We start from the raw sequence: 20,023 nt of genomic DNA on the forward strand, positions 1-20,023 counted from the left end.
AGGAAGTTGGTCACAAAGTAGGGGGCCATATAGGAATTAACTCATTAAAAATCAGTGACGAGAGTTAAACTTTGACTCATTAGAATTATAATGAATTAATAAGTTATCATCTGTCCTACTTGCACATAGTAAAAAGGCCTAAAGCGGGGGAACCTCAGTTAAACAAACTAGTAATCTGACCAGTTATCTAATCTTAGGCTTCGTTACCTGATGTAGATAAACGACATCAAGAGTTGCTTCAGCCCAGTAGCTGCAAGGTACATGAGATGCCATCCTTATTTAATTAGATAGGGTAGATTAAGATGAGATACGAAAATAATTGATTGCTGAGTCGTATGAAGTAGGAAACTCGTAAGTACAGTTTAAGGAAAGGAATTGGGTCACCTATTCTGGCCGAGGAGAACAGGCCATTCGACAGAGAGATTCGTAAATTGCCGAAGCTTGGTTTGATCAAGTTGTTGAGTATTGCAAACAAGATATAGCGCGTTTGTACTTTTTTTGGTTAATAGAAACCAAGGTAAGGACAAGACTCGAAGGGCCATTGATGGTAGTTGGAAGGTCCTGTGCAATTATGACTCCTCCCTGAATGGAAGAATCTAGGTTTATTGGAATCCAGATGAAGTTGATGTAACTGTTATGAATCAAAGCGACCCGATCATGCATTGTCAAGAGTTTGGTAATGGTTGGAGCAGCAAACTCGGATTCGGCAAGAATCTCATTTTTGGGTAGTACGAAGGGGGAAGTGGCCCAAAAATTGGATAAGGGTCAAGACTCAGCTGGACGTCGTCGGCTGACTCAAGTGCCCCCGAACCGCGCGACATGGTAACCTATCAGTTCGACTCTCTTTCATTTTGGTTATGGATCCAAGAAAGGGTATGCGCGTGCCGCTTACTAATATTATATAATTATGGGCTATCTTTTAGTATGGGGTTTTCGCGTCTTTGAGAGTAGTATGATTAGGCGAGCCTTTGATTAGATTAATAGGAGTCAAGGGCTAAGCTCAGGAGTTCCTTATTCGTTTCGTTTGGTACGAGATCGCTTCACACCTCGCGGTGCTTACACCTCTGGCCTATCAAAGTTCTGTTCAAAAACCTCCTACAAGAACTTGAATAGAGAAGGATTTCTCATAGCAAAAGGTTAGACTCATCGTATGCCAGCTTTTCTCCTACAATTTGTGATAAGCGAATAAGTAAAGTGCCTTCTCATCAAAAAAAAAAAAAAGTAAAGTGCCTACCGGAAATACCCACTAATTGATAGTGGGGACCACTTTCACTTTAAGATACGGCGGCCTTAACTAAGATAGGGGAAGGCCCGTGAGGTCTACTACGAAGAAAGGGGGTCAGCAAGAGTCAGTCTTTGTGGAAGTATCAACATAATTTCATAGTCATTCGGTCTCAATGCTACATGAAGAACATAAGCCAAATGATTCCTCAAAGGCCATGGGTGGCTTACCCTCTTGAATTATTGTATGCAATTGTAATGAAATAAAAGTAGTGTTGACTGCCTTCAGAGCCCCTTATAAGATGGTCTTCAAAGATTTTTCTAGGTCTTTAGAGAGCCCAAGAGTCAATGTTATGCCTGTTTATATACTCCTCTCAAAGAAGTACTATTTGTTACCACTTAACCAATATAAACTCATTAGACTAAACTTATCCAACAGAACAAAGAACAAAATAAAAGAGTACAAGAAAAGGATCACATTAGTATTGGAGGGTTCCAACACCTCTCCTACAAACATGTCAACCTTTACAGAAAAAGATAAACTCCATGTTCATAACTAGAACATAGATCTCTTTATTTACTTACAAAGCTAAACCTAGGAAGCCAGTTTCACTCAAATGTCACCTTCAAAAGCTTAGGTTACTGTCAAACTATGAATTCTCTACAAGATCAGTGCATGTGTATGAAAGAAAGAGAGAGAAACTTATCTCTAAGAACTTAAATTAGCACTAGTAGTAGAAGGTTTACTCTCTTGAAGGGAGATAACAGTTTCGAAAGCACCCACCAAAGCTTTCACCTTACTCTTCCTTTTCTCAACAAGCTTACTCGCAGTTTCTTCAATAACATTATTTAGCAAACCTTGAGTCTCTTTCTTCCCTTGCACATCCTGGTGCCTTAGAACGACATTTTCAGGTTCAGGCAGACTAGTGTTTGTGTCACTGATGTCATTCACTTCCTTTCTTCTAAACTGTCTCCTACTGTCGCTTTCACTACTTTGGTTGTTTTCTAACTCTCTTCCTCTCCTAAAGTTCAACTTCTGAGCTAGTTCTAAATCTTCATGAACTGTTTTTCTCGAAACCTTCTTGTAGTCCGGATTTGAAGTTGCAATTAGGTTTTGGTTCTCAGTTACATCGCCCCCAAGCGAGTCTCATTTTCCACATCCATTTTATAATTGAAGTCTACAGATTCTTCTTGTCCTTCTGCTCCATGATGATCTTCTTCTAGTTCTCCTTCAGGCGATGAAAATGTCGGAGAGGCTAAAGGCAATGAAGAGTTTGATGAAGATGGAGATGATAAATCAAGTTCAAAACTTCCAGTGTCAAGTTTCGGTTCGATCACATACAAAGTCTTCTCGCTTACTTTTTCTTGATTCGGCACTACAGACTCATCTTTAGTAACCTTCTTTTGAATCTTTCGAGGAGAGGATGCAGCTTTTGGGGCCTTATTTTTCGCACTTAAACTTGTTCTCGCAAAAGGTTTAGGGGATAATGAAGATCTCGGGAGCAATAAAGCTTTCTTCTGACCAGTTTTTGGAGACCCGGACATATTTAGCGCCTTAAGATCGCTATTTCTTCTCCCCGTGATACCCGAAGGACTCAATGGAGATGAAGATGATTTTACAGCCACTGGCTTTAGTTTCAAACCAGTTGAAGGCTTTGCAGAAACATCAACTTTCTTCAAAGAAGTTGTCTCTTTCTTGATGGTTTTCAATGTGTCAAGTTCCTTCACTTTTTTATCAGGAGATATCTTCGGCTTGAACTGTGATTTGTTTTTCTTATCAACCATAATCAAATTCTTCTCTGGTTTTTCGTTCTCAACCATTTTTTCTGCAACTCCTTTTGAGAAGGTATTCTTGCCCACTTCTGCAAAAGTATGTTCCCTTCCATATTTGCAGAATTCATGGCAGGAATTGGTAGAAGCTCTGAGATAATGAGGAAGTACCTTTTTTCCACTGTCTGAAGTGCTTGTTCTTCCTGTCGAATTTCTCCTCACATTACGATCTTTGGGGTCATTTCTCTCTAGGGTTGTTGAATTCAAAAGCATGTTTCCTTCAGCCATTAATAACAATAACGAAGAATAACCAACCAAATTATCTACTCACAACCTGCAGGAAATTAAACCATTACAAACTTAAGAGTCAGAAAACATATCAGTATAATTAAGAGCAAAACTAAATATTTGATTCAAAAACCGTTGAAATCTTGTTTGATACAGAGAACATGCAATCCAAACGACTATATTTGAAACTTTGGGTGGTGTTGCTTTCCCTCATTGTCTGAATCTGTCTCGTCTGAGTCATCTGACCCGCCTGACTCGTCTGACCCGTCTGACTCATCCAACTCAAATAGGCCATTCAGACAATTAAGGCAAAAAAAAACATTCTGAATCTGACTCAGGCCAATCACACCTCGAGTCCGATTTCATATTTGACTTGGAAAAAACCAATAACCACCCTTGGTGATAATAAAAATTGGGTGGATCACAACAAAGAACCGGACCCCTCTTCTATCTCGATAGGGTTAATAATGGTGATCTGCAAGGTGATGGGACCATCCTCACCAAATACCTCTGAGCTCCATATAAATCCTATGAATTATGATTTCTAAGTGGTAACTCGGAAAAGAATGGGGAAGAACATACTACTTGCGAGCCATCGGAAACCATGAATATCACATCATAGAAATTCACAAATAACAAGGATTAAATGGCGCAATGATAAAAACAAGAAAAAAGACAAGTAAATAATCAAGAAAGAATACAAAAATGAATAAGACTTCAAAATTGTCTTCATTGGTTTGATGTTCTCTACTTCTCCAACTACTTAAAATCGTATGATACTTCTAATCGTATAACTTTTTGATTATTGGGCAACTAAAGAGCGAAATGATACTCAATACACCTAATAAAAACGCAAGAGAACCTTACATTACCATTCGGGAGATACCCAAATCCTTGTAGTTATCGATAAATCGAAAACAATATCAATATCATATAATCATATGGATCTACCAATGTACATGGTCAAATACAAAAATTTGTTTCTACAACTTCTAAAGAAGATCTAACCTTTTAAGAATTTCATTATTCTTACTTGAAACTTACCAAAAAAAAAAGACAATATCTTTCCATAATCAAAAAATATCTTGTCATTGAACTTCAATAGGCAATCAAATCAAACTTGAGTATAAGGAAATAATCAATAAATCCATCTTTGTACTTAGTAAGACAAGGAAGAAGAGAAAATCATGAAAAGGGAACTTTCAAAAACAACATGAAAAATATATGGTTCATATAAAAGAAGCCACACTCTTCTTCACAATCTGATAACAACAACAAAACAAATTGGGTGATCCTATTGATGTTTATGAATTTCAAAGGCTAAAGGGTATCACATTAACATACCTTTTTGCAATTCCAGGCTCCAAAACTTGGGACAAAACAGAAACCCTAGAAATTCCTTCAACAAGACTAACTGAATCAGAAATCCTGAAAGAAAACAAAACAAACCATAACCAAAACGGATGTGAAATCTAGAGGAAAAGAAAAAGAAAACCCTTTTTGATTTGGGTGGTTAATTTAATCTTAACGAAAATTTGGAAAGAAATATGTCAAGTTAATACTACCTTTCTGTAACTTTCTTCACTAGAAGAATGAAGAATGATAAGAGAAAAAGATAGTAAATGAGATCCTCTGAAAATAAACCCAAAAAGAAACCAGACTTTATTAATTATGAAGGGTAATCTTAGGAGATTGTGTAAGAAACAATTTGAAAGGTGGGATTCTACTTGAAATTGATGAAGATTGCGTGTTTTTCGCTATAATCAATATATTTTAGAGAGAGAAAGTAGAGAGAGAGAGAGAGAAGAGGGAGAAGGAGAGCGCGTGATGAAGAGTTTTTCAGTTCCCACAATTTCCCACTGCCCCACATGAGAAAACGGTCCTTATAATAAACGGAATCTGAAAATGATTTTCTCGTTTATACGATAAATTGAAATTTGGGTAGATTTTGTGAGACCGACGTAAATTTGAATCCCATGCTTTGATGGACGGTGATGATTAACTGAGGGGGACTTTGGGGCATCAAGAAAATTGTGGATCATATTGATTTTTAACAGCAAACACACCAGATTCCTTGATCGCCCTTACGCGACATCTTCATTTTGGATTCAAAAATTGGAATTTTTGTCTTTTGCTGTCTAATCTTTATCTCGTCAAGTCTTGATCTACAACGAGAGATTGAGATTCACGAACAGAGAGATTAAAATCTAGAGAGAGAGAGAAAATTATCTACAACGAGAGAGATTGAGATCTACAGAGAGAACAACAAATATAGAAATCTATAGAGAGATACAAAAAATAATGAGATAGATAGTAAGAGATAGAAAGAGTGTGTCTGAGGTGTTCAGAATGGTGGTGGTGGTCGGAAGTTGTGGTGGTGGAGGAGATGTGAAGATGGAGATAAAGATTAGGGGGAATCAAGTGAATTTTGGGGTTAAAAAATAAATGTGCGTCCTAAGTCAATCTTGATTGACTAGGAGCATCTCCCATTAAAAACTAAAAAAAACAACTTTATTCGTCTTATGTGTTACTCTCAATTGAGATTGTCATTTCTGGGGTGGCGTTAACAGAGATCTCGATTCTTTTATATCTCCAACACAAATCTCTAAAATTGTTGTGTTTACCCGTATGCCAATACTGTCATAGTTATTTTTGTAAATAAAATAATATGTTATTCTGAAGAAATATGAAATAAAGTGTCCATTTGAGATATCTATATTTAACCGCCTCCACGTCATCTCATAGATCCAAATTGAGTTTTGCATTGGAGAGAGTTGTAAGAAAAAAACTCTAAATATCTTATATGACACTGAAAGTTTCTAAGATTGATCATTCGAGATGCTCTGTAATTCAATGCAATACTCAAACTCTAAAACTTAGAGTGTCATCATAAAAATTTTTTAGACTCTCTCTTTATTAACCATCTCTAAGAGCATTTCCAATGGGACACTCAAACACTGAAATTTAAATTGTCACTTGGAATATTTAGAGATATTGTTAAAAAAACCTTCTCCAGTTGACGTTTTACTTGACACTTTATGATGATGTAGAGGCATTTAATATAGAGACTTTCAAGAGAGACACTCCAAAATTAAAGTGCCTTCTTGAGACTCTCTAAGTGTCACTCTAAACTTTAAACCAATAGAAAATTTCGCTTTTTAACTATTTTTTCCTAATTAATTCAAGAGACATGTGTATGAAGTAGAGTTATTTTAGAGATCTCCATTGGAAACAAACAAAGTTTAGAGTGTTGTTGTTTTGACACTTAGGAAATAGAATATTTTTCAATTGACAATGAAGATTTCTAGAGTTTTTCTTATAGTGTCCTATTAGAGATGCTCTAATGCAAAACTTGTCTTGGATGTCTAAAATGAGGTGACAGCAGTTTTATAGTCAAAATATAAGCTTTAGAGGTTCCCCCACGTGTTGCGTTTGGAGAATGTTTTTATAGAGTATCTCGAAATGTCTCTAAATGTCCAAGTAGGAAGTAGAAAATTTAGAGATCCACATTTCACACATAAGATTTTTAGATTTTTCCATTTTTTTTTTTGTTGAGAGAAAAACTAAACAAAATCCACAGAGCCTAACTAAAATACGAAAGTAAAGATTCAGGAAGATCCGATAGAGCCCGCCATATCCAGGTACCCATATTCCTGCGACTCCATTTAGCTAAAATATCAGCTTTCGCATTTCCTTCCCTATTGATGTGAGTGTATATAACTTTGATGAAATTTTCTTCTAGCTGACGCACTTTGTAAATGAGCTTGCCTGCTTGCCAACCAATATCTGTCTGTTCCCTGTTGAGAGTTAGGACAATATTACTATTGTCACTTTCAATATGAAGATAATCAATATTCTTTGATGTCGACCATTGGAGAGCTTTGACAATTGCCCAGCATTCACATTCTTCTGCATTTTGGCCTCTATAATTACATGCCGAGGCAGCGAGAAAGTTGGCTTGGTCATCGTACATGATACATCCAATCCCAGCTATTTCCTTTCCGTCCATAAAAGAGGCGTCTACGTTGATCTTAATGTAAGGAGCTTTCGGAGGAGACCATCGGATATTTCTTTCAAGTGGTTGAGATGGCAAAGGGTGCTTGAGAAGGTTCGGTGTGCTATTTACTTGATCAATAACCATCATGGGTAGAATCTTAGCATTAGAGAAGCATCTATCACACCTCGCTTTCCAAATCTGCCAAAGTATATTTGCGAAAAGACCGCTTATCTGCTCATCAATATCTTTCCATGAAATAATCCAGTCAATAAGACTATTAATGTTGCCTGATATAATATTAAAATGAAACCATACCACTGTAGCCAAATCACAATGTAAAAGTGCGTGAATCAATGTTTCAGGAGCCCGACAGAAAACACAGTCAAAGTTATGGCCAATAAACTGCCCAATTTTACCGCGGACCGGTAAGCTGTTCGTACAACATTTCCAAAGGAATAGTTTGATTTTTGGTTGAATAGGTAGATTCCAAATGAAGATCCATTCCTTAGTCTCATAGTCATAATGTTCAGTACGTAAATAATAATACATGGATTTAATGGTAAATTTACCTGATTTGGTAAGCGTCCATCGTGCAATATCATCCATTTGTTCCTGTAAGTTTATGCTCAAAATAGAGTTACATATATCATCATTAAAGCATTGAGTTATTATAGTCGTATTCCAATGATTATTGATAATAAGTTGAGAAACCTTTGTGAGGTTACTATTAGTGGTGTTACATATAGGAGGAGGATGATTAGGGATCCAATAATCATACCATATGTTAATATTGGTACCTTTATTAATATCCCAAAACGTTAAATTGGTAACTTTGTCAACATGTTTGGAGATGGATTTCCAGAACCACGAGTGATGATTCTTAGCCTCTTTGGGTTTATGATCTTTGGTGAAGTATTTTGCTTTAAGAATATTAGCCCAAGGAGAGCCAGGATCTTTGATAAGGCGCCAAACTAACTTGCTCAGAAAAGCTTGGTTGTCAAGAACCGGAAAACGAAATCCAAGACCTCCCAATTTTTTGGGAAGACAAATAGCAGACCAGTTAATGGTATGAATCGAATTAGATTTTCCCCACCAGAAAGTTCTTTGAAGAACTTCAATGCGATTGCTTATACCCTTAGGGAGGGCAAAGCATTGTATTTGGTATCGGGGAACAGCCGCTGCTATTGTGTTGATAACAATAGAGCGGCCAGCTGGAGAGAGGAGAGAAGCCTGCCATTTGGAGAGTTTGTTCTGAATCTGAGTAGTGAGGGAAGAGAACAATTTTCTTTTATTCGCTCCTATAAAAAGATGAGTTCTGAGATATTTGTCCAGATTGGAGGATTGATGAACTTTAAAGTTACGGATGATCATACGTTTGAATTTAGGATGAGTGTTTTTCGAAAAGAAGATAGTAGACTTGGTGAAGTTAATCATCTGGCCCGAAGCTAAACAGAAGGTATCGAGGATATGCTGAAGAGAATTGATATTAACTAGGGAGTTCTGCCCAAAAATGATGCAGTCATCTGCAAAAAGAATATGTTTAATATTGATATTGGTATTGGGGATAGGAAAGCCTTGGAAAGGCGTGGCCACCCCATTGGTCTCAAGAAGACGACTGATACCTTCCATGGCAAGAGTAAACAGAAAAGGAGAGAGAGGGTCACCTTGCCTAATTCTCCTACTAACATTAAAGGTAGGGCCAGGACGACAGTTAATCAGAACAGCCATAGTCGAAGTAGATATGCAAGTGTGAATGAGGCTAATCCACTTGGAGTGAAACCCCATTCGTTGCATAATGGTCTCTAAAAAACTCCATTCAATCCGATCGAACGCTTTCGACATATCTAGCTTCAGCGCAAAATAACTCTTCGATCCTTTGATTATCTTAAAAGAATGAACAATCTCTTGGCTGATGATGATGTTATCCGTAATCTGTCTTCCGGGAACGTAAGCCGCTTGAAAAGGCGAAATGATTTCAGGAAGCACAAGTTTGAGGCGATTAGCCATGATCTTGGTAATGATTTTATAGGTGGTATTCATAAGACTGATGGGACGATAGTCAGAAGTGGTCTGAGGGGTTTTGGTTTTGGGGATGAGACAGATATGAGTATGGTTGACCTGCTCAGGAAGAAGAGTATGAGTAAAGAAATCCGAAACTAGTTTGATGATATCAGCTTTCACCGTATTCCAATTAGTTTGATAGAATAGAGGAGGAAAACCATCCGGCCCAGGGGCCGAATCAGCTTTAAAAGACATGACGGAAGCATAAATCTCCTGATCCGAAGGAACACTAGTAAGGGCAAGATTAAAAGAGTCTGTAATTTGAACAAAGAAAAGATCTAGTAACTCATCAGAGATAATCGAATCAGAAGTAGTGGAGATACTACAGAGATTGGTAGAAAAGATGTTAGCAATATCTAAGTCCTCCTGAACCCAAGTACCATTGTTGTCCTTAATTGCCGTAATGCGGTTCTTCCGATTCCGATTAATAACTTTGGCATGGAAAAACTTGGTATTTTGATCACCAAGTTTGATATTGTCGTTTCTAGATTTCTCTTTCCAAAGACTTTCCAGCTGATTATAGGCTTCCTCAAGTTGTTGATTTAAATCGTGAAGATTCTTACAGTTGTCCGCATGCTGAATGGCCTCAGTAAGATTGCGAATCCTGGTATCGAGGTGACCAAACACATGTTTGTTCCACCTAGCAAGATTAATCGCTAAGTGGTTAAGCTTCGGTTGGATTGACTGGAGATTGGGAGGCCAGTGATCTCTGATGAAGTCGCCACAATCCGGATGGGACATCCAAGTTCTAATGAATTTAAAAGGGCGCTTACCAAGATTAGCATTAGCCGAGGTAGTCAGAAGAATAGGAATATGATCTGAACCAACTCCCGGCAGGTGAGTAACAAGAGAAGAAGGAAAGTCCATAAGCCAGGAGTGATTCGTGAGGGCTCTGTCTAATCTTTCTTTAATGAGAGTGCCTTTAAATTGTCTATTGGTCCAAGTAAAGGTGGTGCCCTTATAACCCGCATCCCTGAGACCTAGGTCATTAATCACCTGGTTGATTTTAGTGACTTAACTAGAAATCTCATTTCGTCCTCCTTCCTTTTCCGACGGGTGTAAAATGGTGTTGAGGTCACCCATGACAACCCATGGGACCGTGGTCTTATCCTCTGATTACTAAGGGTAATCCAGGGGGTCATACGGTTTTTCCGATAAGGGCTTCCATAGAAGCCTGTCAGAACAAAACTGTTACCATTATCGTTGTGGGTACATCTAGTGTGAATCATATTATCATTAACATAAATGGTATTGACATCATATTCATTGGTCCAAAACAGAGCAAGACCCCCCGCTTTATTTTTAGGCTCTACCACTACCAGATTATAATTGGCATGTAATTTGAGAATTTGATTAAGGTGATTAGTGGTGCTTTTGGTCTCAGAGAGAAAGATAAAGTCGGGTTTGTGGGTCCTAATAAGCCTATAAAGATGCTTTCTGTTTAAGAATTGCCCACAACCACGAATGTTCCAAGCTAAAATGGACAGGTCGTGTTTAGGTTGATCCATAACACAAACTAAAGGCACCCCACTAAAAGAACAAAGAACAGAACAGGAAAAGGGAGAAGAGGCACGAACAAGGAAGAAAAAAAACGGAGGAGAAGAAAACAAGGAAGAAAAAAGGAAAACAAAAAACAGAAACAAACAAGGAAAACAGAGTCTAGGAGAAGACTAAGGAAACAGAACAGAAACAAATAGACTATGAAATTAAACATACAAGAACACCAAATAAGATAAGTATTAACAATAAACAAGATAGACAATAAAATTAACACTAGATAAACCATAACATTAGACTAATGTCCCTGCCTTGAACTTGAAACAAATAGACTATGAAATTACCACATGCAAATAAAAATCACCATAGGGTAAAGAGAATAATCATTAAGTTACTCCCAAGGCCAAAGAAGATAAATCACGGGGTAGATTACATTTACCTGGCCGAAGGAGAAGAGTTCAAATCCAAAGAAAGAGTGATGAAGTGTGCCTTTCCCAGTAGCTGAGATATGCCGTAGTGGTGCGGCTAAACCCTAGGAGTGACAATACTCTTTTTGTTTAGACCAACCACTCCTGACTTGCAAACCCTCTTTTAGATCTATATACTTCCTAGAGTTGATTTGTTGAAACAAATATCAATAGATGGTGGCCATGTAAGAGGATGATTGCCTATAAGGAAATTTGGGTGAAGTTGAATGTCGGCTAGGGTGGTTGAGTATCTAAACTAGGGTTTCTACAATTGGGTGTTAGAGGAGCTTCCTTCAACTAATGAGGTGCATGTTATCAATTGGTGGTTTGGGTCTTCAAATCTTCATGGATTTGGAGAAAGTAGTTAAAAGATTTAAGAGTGGAAGATTAGAGATTGATAGTGAATCAGGTAGGGTGGAAAGGGGGAGAAGTTTTGGGACTTTCTCTCACCTCAAAAAATCCCTTTTCGTTGGTTACCCATTAAGTGTTGCAATTAAGATGCTCTAAGAGCAACTCCAGTCTCTAGGGGCTGAGGTCCAAAATTTAAATTTTGGACCTACTAAGCCTCAACTTAGCCCCAAGAAGGTGCTCAGTCGACTCTACATATAGAGTACTGAAAGTGAGCGCCTCCCCCACATGACTGTTGGGCTCCCGACGGTCATGTGGGGGTCGGCCCTTAGCTGTTGGATTTGCCCAAACTGTCAGATCTTGTAAATAAGGACCGTTGGGACTAATCCAACGGTTCAAATTAGGTTTGTTCCCTGTAAATAGGGAACCAACCCATACTTCACTCTCACATTTAATTTCTCTCTATAATTGTTCTCATTTTCTTTATATCTCTTATATAGTTTTCTCATTCTCTGTAACTTTATCTATTTGTTTATATAATGGATCCTTAAGATGTGCACTAAATATCCGCCGAAAGGTTTACAGAATTGATGTCTCCTAGTTATTGTTGTTTAGTCGTACTTAAGTAAATTTATATTTTCAATAAAATATATTTAACTAATTAGTATATTAAGATTAAACTCTTTCAAATCTACTCACTGTCACACTAGGTTTCAAATTCCACAAGTGTTCAACAAGATATACGTTCAATCGAATATGAATTTCCTGGTTTCTTACATGACCAAGATATGAAAATTTTGAAATTATATTTTTCAAAAGTAGTTCACACACGTGTTTCGCACATGCACAATATTACACACGTTGTTCACACACTTACACAGTACAACATACGTGTTTGACACATGCATAATTTTAGGCATAAACCCCTTCAAGATTGGAGTTGATTTTGAGGTAGACCGCTATTTGACTTAATTATATTAAAGCGTCTCTGTAGCCTGTAAGTGCCCCCAATTATTGTGTTTTGGTATCTTTGTACATATTTTTTTCGAGTGGACTACCATCTACGTTGATCATTACATGATATTGATACATTATCAAGATGTGATAAATACGATAACCGCCTATGTTAGTAGTAATCAAAGGGGCCTAATGCCCAAAGACATATGAAAGAATCCAAAGTCCAATAAATTTATTATTTATACATTTAATAACTCAAATTCAATAACCATTGATTCCACCTCTTTTGATACTCCAGAATTTTAGAGTTTCTGTCCACACTATCAATCAATTGGGCACCGCCCAAGTGTTGAGTTTGTGGAGATAAATTGAAGAAGCCTTTATATATAATTGGGCACAAAAAATAATTATATTAAATACTTTGTTTGGTAATAATGGAAACAAATAATTATATTACTTTATTTGGTAAGAGGGTCAAATTTGAATTTTCAAAATCTCTTTTATAAACAAGGGTAATAATGGAAATAAAAACATTAACAATAAAAGTTTACTTTCGGTGTTAAGAAAAGGGGGCCATATTTAAATTTACGACAAAAAGAGAGCCATAAAGAAAGCTGGTCACAAAGTAGGGGGCCAAATAAGAATTAACTCATTTAATTTTATGCAATTTAGTTTGTTTTGTGTAAAAAATAAAGTTGTTCCTACAAATATCTACACCTTCACTACAAAATTAAAACATCACTCATACATTTGTGTACTTGCATAAAGAGAAAATGAGAGATTCCAAACCATGGACTTACTATCTATTTTTTTATTAAATTTGATACTTGAATTAATTATATTTTTTTATTTTGGCCTTATCCTACCGACCCTTTAATGCTTTAAAATATAGCCTGATTGGCGAGGTCCCAAAATCTTCTTTCGTCCTGACTCCTCGCCCAACTTTGTCAAGGTCAAACAATGCAAGATGACCTTGTTCTTTTTATTTTTGTTTAAAGAAAGATGACCTTGTTCCTGATAGAATTAATGTTAATAAAGAATATTATGCTAACGATTTTTTCCTTTTTCTTTACGCTTTATGTGTTTTTAATGAAAAAAAATTCTAACCAGCATCTAATAAATCCAAATATTTCGAAAGAATTCTAAGCGGCACAGTCCAAACATTTGGGAACGACAAGAGGCACCAATTTCGCCAGAGGACACGAGAACTCTTAAATCATTTTGTAAATTTATAATCAGACTATTTGAATTACCTCTAATGTAAAAGGAAAAGAATTTATATTTATCATGTACCCTAAAACCCTTCTCTGATTTTGTATTAACTAAAGGGTCATTGAAGTTTGTTACTACATACAAAAGACTAAATGGAGAGAAGGTTGGGGCCTTTCTTTCTTAACTTTCACCTGTCTTTATGACAACTTTGGTCTAGGTAGACCCCAAAAATCAACCACTTACATACTTACAATATATTCTGTCTCTACTTGACATAATAGTGTAGTTGGATATTTAATCAAATATCAACCAAGTTTTCTTGCTTTTGATTTTTTTTTTCTTAGCTTTTGTAGCAAAGAAACACTACAAGCTAAACTACATATTTATAACAAAATTTATTAACCAAAACAAGGAAACAAAGAATAGAAAAAGGTGCGGCTATAGGAGCGCCAACATTTTACTCTTGGGCCTCTCTTCTCTTCGCGCCCTACGGTTAGAGCCTAATCTGTATTTGGCTTGAACAACTTAGATTAGGGTCAGTCTAAGTGCCCTTTGACTGCCCTAATCTGTAGGCCTTGGACAAAGCAGTCCGAGGCCAACAGGGAGTGCCAAGAAAGGGTTGGGCTAAGAGCAAAAGGATGGGGCAGGCAGCCATAGAAAAAAAAAGGTTCATTGGATTCTCTTTCAAGAAAGGAAGTTTGATGAAGTTAGGTAGAATTTAAAAGTGAAGATAAGGAGAGTGGCCCTTCCAACTACATTCATTTCTTGTCTCTCTCAGTGGCCCTTATAATTTTCTTTCAGTTGGAATATTAATGCTTATAGTCCTTCCCCTAATTAAGGAAAGAATAACTACACTTTGTTCATACTTACCTAATCTTAAACAATGGAGCAGTATACAACAATATTTACTTGACATCAAAGTGAACCTAAAGTCCAAACTCTTGCCTAAACTTGGTCCAACGAGTCCGATCTTCATTTTGTCTGTTTTTCATTTCTAAGTAAGTTTTGTGGTCATAGAGTTACGAGGTTCATGACAATCAATCGATAAGCGTTACTTATAGAGTCATCTCAAGGACTTGTCGGCATATACGCTACTCTTAAAGATAAAACCATAAGAATTGACTAACTAACCAACAAGGACAACAAATAATGAGTCAAATAAAACATGGATAGACAATACTAATAACTCATTGGAAAAGCAAACCATAAGTTGGTGAGAAAAGATAAGATTATAATTCCATTCTACTCACTAAAAATGAGGCAAATCAAAATGTTAATGTCAAAAACATAATGATATAATTTCCAAATTCCAATCTCATAAACTTATGAAACTATTAGAAAGAGATCATCGGTGTTAATTCTCTTCATATCTAGTAAGAATATTGACCAAAGTTATAACACATATTAGTACAACTTCTGTGTACCTAAGTAACACTATAGAGAATCATATAAACATTTTTAACAAGAGAAAGAAGCATATAACTTATGATGTATGAACGAGACTTATAAAGTTGTTGTGTTACTTTTTCTACCCGATACGGTTTTTTTCACAGCTCCAATTGAGACTAAGAACTCATCAAGTGATGATAATGTCTTCATATCATCTGGGGGAAAGTAACTTGCTGCTTTGCCCATAATGGATGTAAAGAGAAGAGAAATAGAAGGGCGAGTGATATAACGTTCTTCTAAAAGGTCATCGAGGAAAGCAAATGCAGCTAAGAAGTCTGATCTGCTTGCGTTTATTGGAGCTGAAAAATGTGCAGGAATTATTCTTTTGAATGCCCAGTCTCTTGTTATCCTGTCAATCCAATCTTTCACCTGCAATTTATCGCAATTTATCAACACACAAGTTTCCGACATTCAAAATGAGTCATAACTCTTAAGCGAAAAAACATGGTTACTTTGTATCTATACACAGATATTGGGCTAAATCGGGTATATAACTTCGTAATATAGAATCAGCAGGGGTATTAGTATCCAACACTGGACGAGGTTTTGATTAAGGCGAGTATAGAAAAGAAATACTAGGGTATCAATATATTTTATATATGTATATAATATATAATCTATTATATAAAACAGAAGGGAAAACGATGACTGGGACAAACATCCTTTTTTAATAAAGGATATTTTCTAGAAGCCCTTCTCAAAATTTAAAATATAGTCCTTCGTAGAAATAAAGTTACCTATTTAAAAAACAACAATCCTTTCCTTCTTAGAAATAAAATAACTAATTTAAGAAATAAAAATAAATTTCAAGGGTTAAAAAAAAGAAATTGAAATCTCTCTCTCAATAGAATAATAACTAATTTAAGAGAAAAGAAACAAAAAAGTAATACAAAGAATAATAACTAATAAAATCTCTCACTCTCTCAATAAAATATAACAATAAATTTTGTAACATTTAATTGATACAAGTGTCCGTGCCCTAAGGCACGGGATATACCCTAGTGTATATAAAGACATGAGCATACCTTCTCAGGAACCTTGCTGAAAACCAGTGTCTTAATGATAGGTGAGACTATCAATCTTTGTGACATCTGAGCAAAGCTAGCATTGGGCTCCAAGAGATTTGACGGGCCAAGAAACAAGATTTGTAGAACCATTCTCTCCCATCCTGTACCAAATGATATTGCAGTTAGACTCGAACACTTCAGTAAAATAGGTAACTTGGAGCTCACGATATGCTTCTAAGCAAACTTCAGTTAACATTGAAATTTTTTGAACCATCAACAGTAAAAGGTACCAAATTAAAGATGCATCAAGTACAGAAAAATTTAATATCGTGATGGAATTTTAGAGAACTGACCTTTTTGACGGTTCATCATATTGTCAATAACGGGTCCTTCAGGAACATCCTTTCCTTTGCTAAGTATCTTTACAGCTAAACCGTTCTTTGCCGATGCTAACAAAGACTCTTTGCTAATACATACTGGCGGTTGATTAGGTACAAATATTACAGCATCGGTTACCAGTAGAGTTCTTGTTCGCTTGTGATAAAATGATACCTCCACATAAGGCCCAATTCCTGAAATATAGCATGTCCAAATTGATTAATATGATCGATAAACTAAGACAATTGAAAATTACGACCAAAATGAACTGCTAAGCTTACCAACTTCTGGGGAGCTAAGAACTTTTTGCTCGATCTCAGTGCCCCAAGGAGTTGACAAATCTTCATCTATCAAGATTTTGGAACGAAAGATCCCAAAAAACTCAAGCGGTAAATTTAGAGGCCAACTCCATTGTCTTGGTGCCACCCATACTTGAGCTCTGGGGAACTTTCTAGAAAATGGACCAACAAAGATTTTGTGCTCGTAAGCAAATGTTGGTAGCACAATATATTCCACGGGTGCCCCTAGCTCCTTCACAAGCTGGTAACAGACCAAAAGGACGTCAAATTACCAAATTTAAGGATAAAGAACTCGAGTTGTACAGGTAAAAGTTTAGTGTATGAAATGTAAGAAGAAGAGACCTGAATGCACTCCTTGGTTGGAGCAATAGGAGCATGAATCCATAAGCCTCCAGACTTTAACTTGATGACCGTCATTCGGATATTTGTAGATACGCTGCTGAATCCCAGAGCTTGTTCTTGTTCGAAAAGCCATATACAATCTTTAACAACCTTTGGAGGACATAATTACAAAGTGAGTTAGCAAGTTAACGTACCACTGTCGATGACTGCGATAATGTTAATAGTCTTTCTCTTCCTAGTAATTCAAAGACATTTACAAATTTGAAAGAGTAAACCCCAAAGAACACAATTTTACTTACTCAAATTCGACTTATCGTGAAATCGACATTATGGGTTAAAATGCTGAAAACCACATGGGTAGGAACCCAACATATACCATGATCTTAGTTACCTAGATTTGATTCAACTGCTAAACGATTAGCTCTACAGGAGACTCAATTACCATATCCTATTAGCAGCTGAAGATAGAAGCAGATCTCCCAAAAATATGAATAGCAAAATCAACCTGTTAAGTTTGTGGTTATCCAACTAAAAGGCAATTGGCAATGATTGGAGAGGACCCATACAATATATTCTTAGTTACTAGATCACCCTTCTCCCATATTGGACTATTCCGACACGCCCCCTCACGTGTGGCATCCTCTGAGCCTAACCCATGTTTTTTTCTTCTCAAGTGATGTGGAGCAACACGTGTGGGCGTAGCTCTGATTACATGTTAAGTTTGTGTACCAATCGCCTATTCCAGACTACCAACCATAAAATAGGGCGTATTTAATATCGTCATCAGTCTAACTAAAGATCCTTAATCTAAGTGCCCTAAAAAGGTAAATGGGTCAAACTTCATTAACAACATCTAAACAATTATTCAAAGGAATGATCTTCAAATAGACCAGTTACCAACACAAATCTACTCATGTCTTAAATAGCAAAAGAACAGGAAACCAATCAAACCATCAAATTATATTACATAGATAAACCTAAGTCATACCACACAAAGTCCAACTCTTGATTATCAAATTAGACAACTTTTCTCTTTAGGGTTAAGGTGAACAAACATAGAAATCTAAGCGTAGGGGATCAATAAAACAAATTTAACTACCCAAGTTCAATAAACAAAACCAACCAAAATAAGCAGAGAATACCCTAAACTTAACTTCTCTTATTGTGAGTTATTCAACAAAATTTCAAGAAATTACAACAACCCAAAGTTTAAAAACAAGAATCTGAAAATGGGGTAGTAGCTAACCTCAGTTCTTATTGTGCTTCTATTGAGGAAAGGGCCAAGAGGAAAAGGAAACCCAGTGAAATTTAGATAAAACCTGCCATTACTACTACTACTACTAGTACTGTTATTGTTATTAGCTGAAGCAACAATCAAACTGGTCTGAGTTCTTCTCTTGTTTAATTGTTGAGAAAAAACACTCAAATAGGATCCGCTTAGAAAAGAAGAATTTGGGTTTCTTATTAATTGATGAGAGCTGTGCAAAAGACTAGATTTTGGAAGATAAACATCAAAGGTTGCCACCATTTTTCAGAGTTTCTGTGTGTTCCCATATGAATGACTGAACAGAGCCCAAGTTAGTGAAATCCAAACATTTATAATTGAAGGTTAAAATCTTGACACGTGGAGTGTCTGGTATGGATGGATTATTGAGAAATTTATAAAACTTTTTGTGGTTCCTCCAAAATATGGGAAGAAAACAATGTCTAGTTGTCCATTGTCTGTGCAAAAAAAAAAAAAAAAAAAACATGCTAAATACTTTTGATTGACACGCTGGTAACCTCATCAAATCTATGGATATCAGATACCATGGGCAAGACAACATTTGGTGGACCCTCACTCAATCCGTGAAACTTCACGGTAGGATTTATGTATCGTCATTTAACCTCGACTCAACATTTTCAACATGAAACTGATATTAATTGGCTATTTAAACAGACTATTAAAATTATACTGCGTATTTCAATTTTTCTTTGTAAATGTTGTTCTGGAGCGCTCCCAGTTCATCAAAGAATTTAAAAATATATAGACAATCATTTTGAATGTCCAAATTGTATCCTTAATGAAACCACTGAGCATGTACCCCCTGAACATGCTCTTCTTCACTTTCAATTTACTAAAAATATTTGGTTCTCTTTCAATATTATATCCACTAACATTGAATCGGTTTCGGATTAGATTTTATCTAGGGAGGATGTAGATAATATCTCATGTATGCCGACTAATTACATTTTGCTACTATCTTATGGTACATTTGGAAAACACGATGTGATCAATGTTTTGAGAATACCATTAGTCGATCCTCTCAAGTTATTAATCAGATTTATCTTTTCCTCGCACCCCTGGTGTAGTTAAAACTACTAAACAATTATGTTCTCAACACTGGACTCCACAAGTTTATCAATACTATAAAATTAATACATATGCTTCGTTTACTGACATTGACAGCTGTATTGGAATTGGCTTTATTGTTCATGATTCCCAGGCCAAATTCATTGAAGCAAAAGTAAAAACTCATCTAGCTTGTTCGAGCGAAGAAAGTGAAGCCAAAGCCATTTCATCTGGAGTCCGATGGGCGATTACTCATAACTACAAGTACATCATTATTAAAGCAACAACCAAAGTCTAATCCAACATTTGCATGTTCCAGAAAAAACGATACACTGGCATTCTGCAGTTCACATCCAACAAGTCAAAGCACTCATTCCCAAGTTCAACAATATTCACTT

General features: G+C 36.3%; 2 protein-coding genes and 1 pseudogene across 3 annotated transcripts; all 3 read right to left on the minus strand.

Annotated features, from left to right (window-relative positions):
• Window positions 1-1,682: 1,682 nt before the first annotated feature.
• LOC147543160 (uncharacterized) lies at window positions 1,683-5,147 on the minus strand (annotated as a pseudogene). The gene is made up of 3 exons (XR_015223735.1): window positions 4,845-5,147; window positions 4,624-4,707; window positions 1,683-3,325 (listed from the first exon to the last, which is right to left on the minus strand). The product of XR_015223735.1 is annotated as an uncharacterized LOC147543160 (transcript).
• LOC147543161 (uncharacterized) lies at window positions 3,319-10,204 on the minus strand. The gene is made up of 4 exons (XM_086635386.1): window positions 6,925-10,204; window positions 4,845-4,911; window positions 4,624-4,707; window positions 3,319-3,325 (listed from the first exon to the last, which is right to left on the minus strand). The coding sequence occupies exons 1-4, from the start codon at window positions 10,202-10,204 to the stop codon at window positions 3,319-3,321; spliced, it is 3,438 nt and encodes a 1,145-aa protein (XP_086491512.1).
• Window positions 10,205-15,091: 4,887 nt separating this feature from the next.
• LOC147543162 (lysine-tRNA ligase) lies at window positions 15,092-19,066 on the minus strand. The gene is made up of 6 exons (XM_086635030.1): window positions 18,540-19,066; window positions 17,294-17,443; window positions 16,934-17,192; window positions 16,628-16,846; window positions 16,293-16,435; window positions 15,092-15,636 (listed from the first exon to the last, which is right to left on the minus strand). Exons 1-6 carry the CDS (start codon window positions 18,819-18,821, stop codon window positions 15,322-15,324), a joined length of 1,368 nt encoding a protein of 455 aa, XP_086491156.1. The 5' UTR covers window positions 18,822-19,066; the 3' UTR covers window positions 15,092-15,321.
• Window positions 19,067-20,023: the final 957 nt, after the last annotated feature.

The sequence above is a fragment of the Eschscholzia californica genome, unplaced genomic scaffold (genome assembly GCF_041429995.1).
Source record: "Eschscholzia californica isolate CP2 unplaced genomic scaffold, dmEscCali1.0.p SCAF_4, whole genome shotgun sequence".
NCBI lineage: Eukaryota > Viridiplantae > Streptophyta > Magnoliopsida > Ranunculales > Papaveraceae > Eschscholzia > Eschscholzia californica.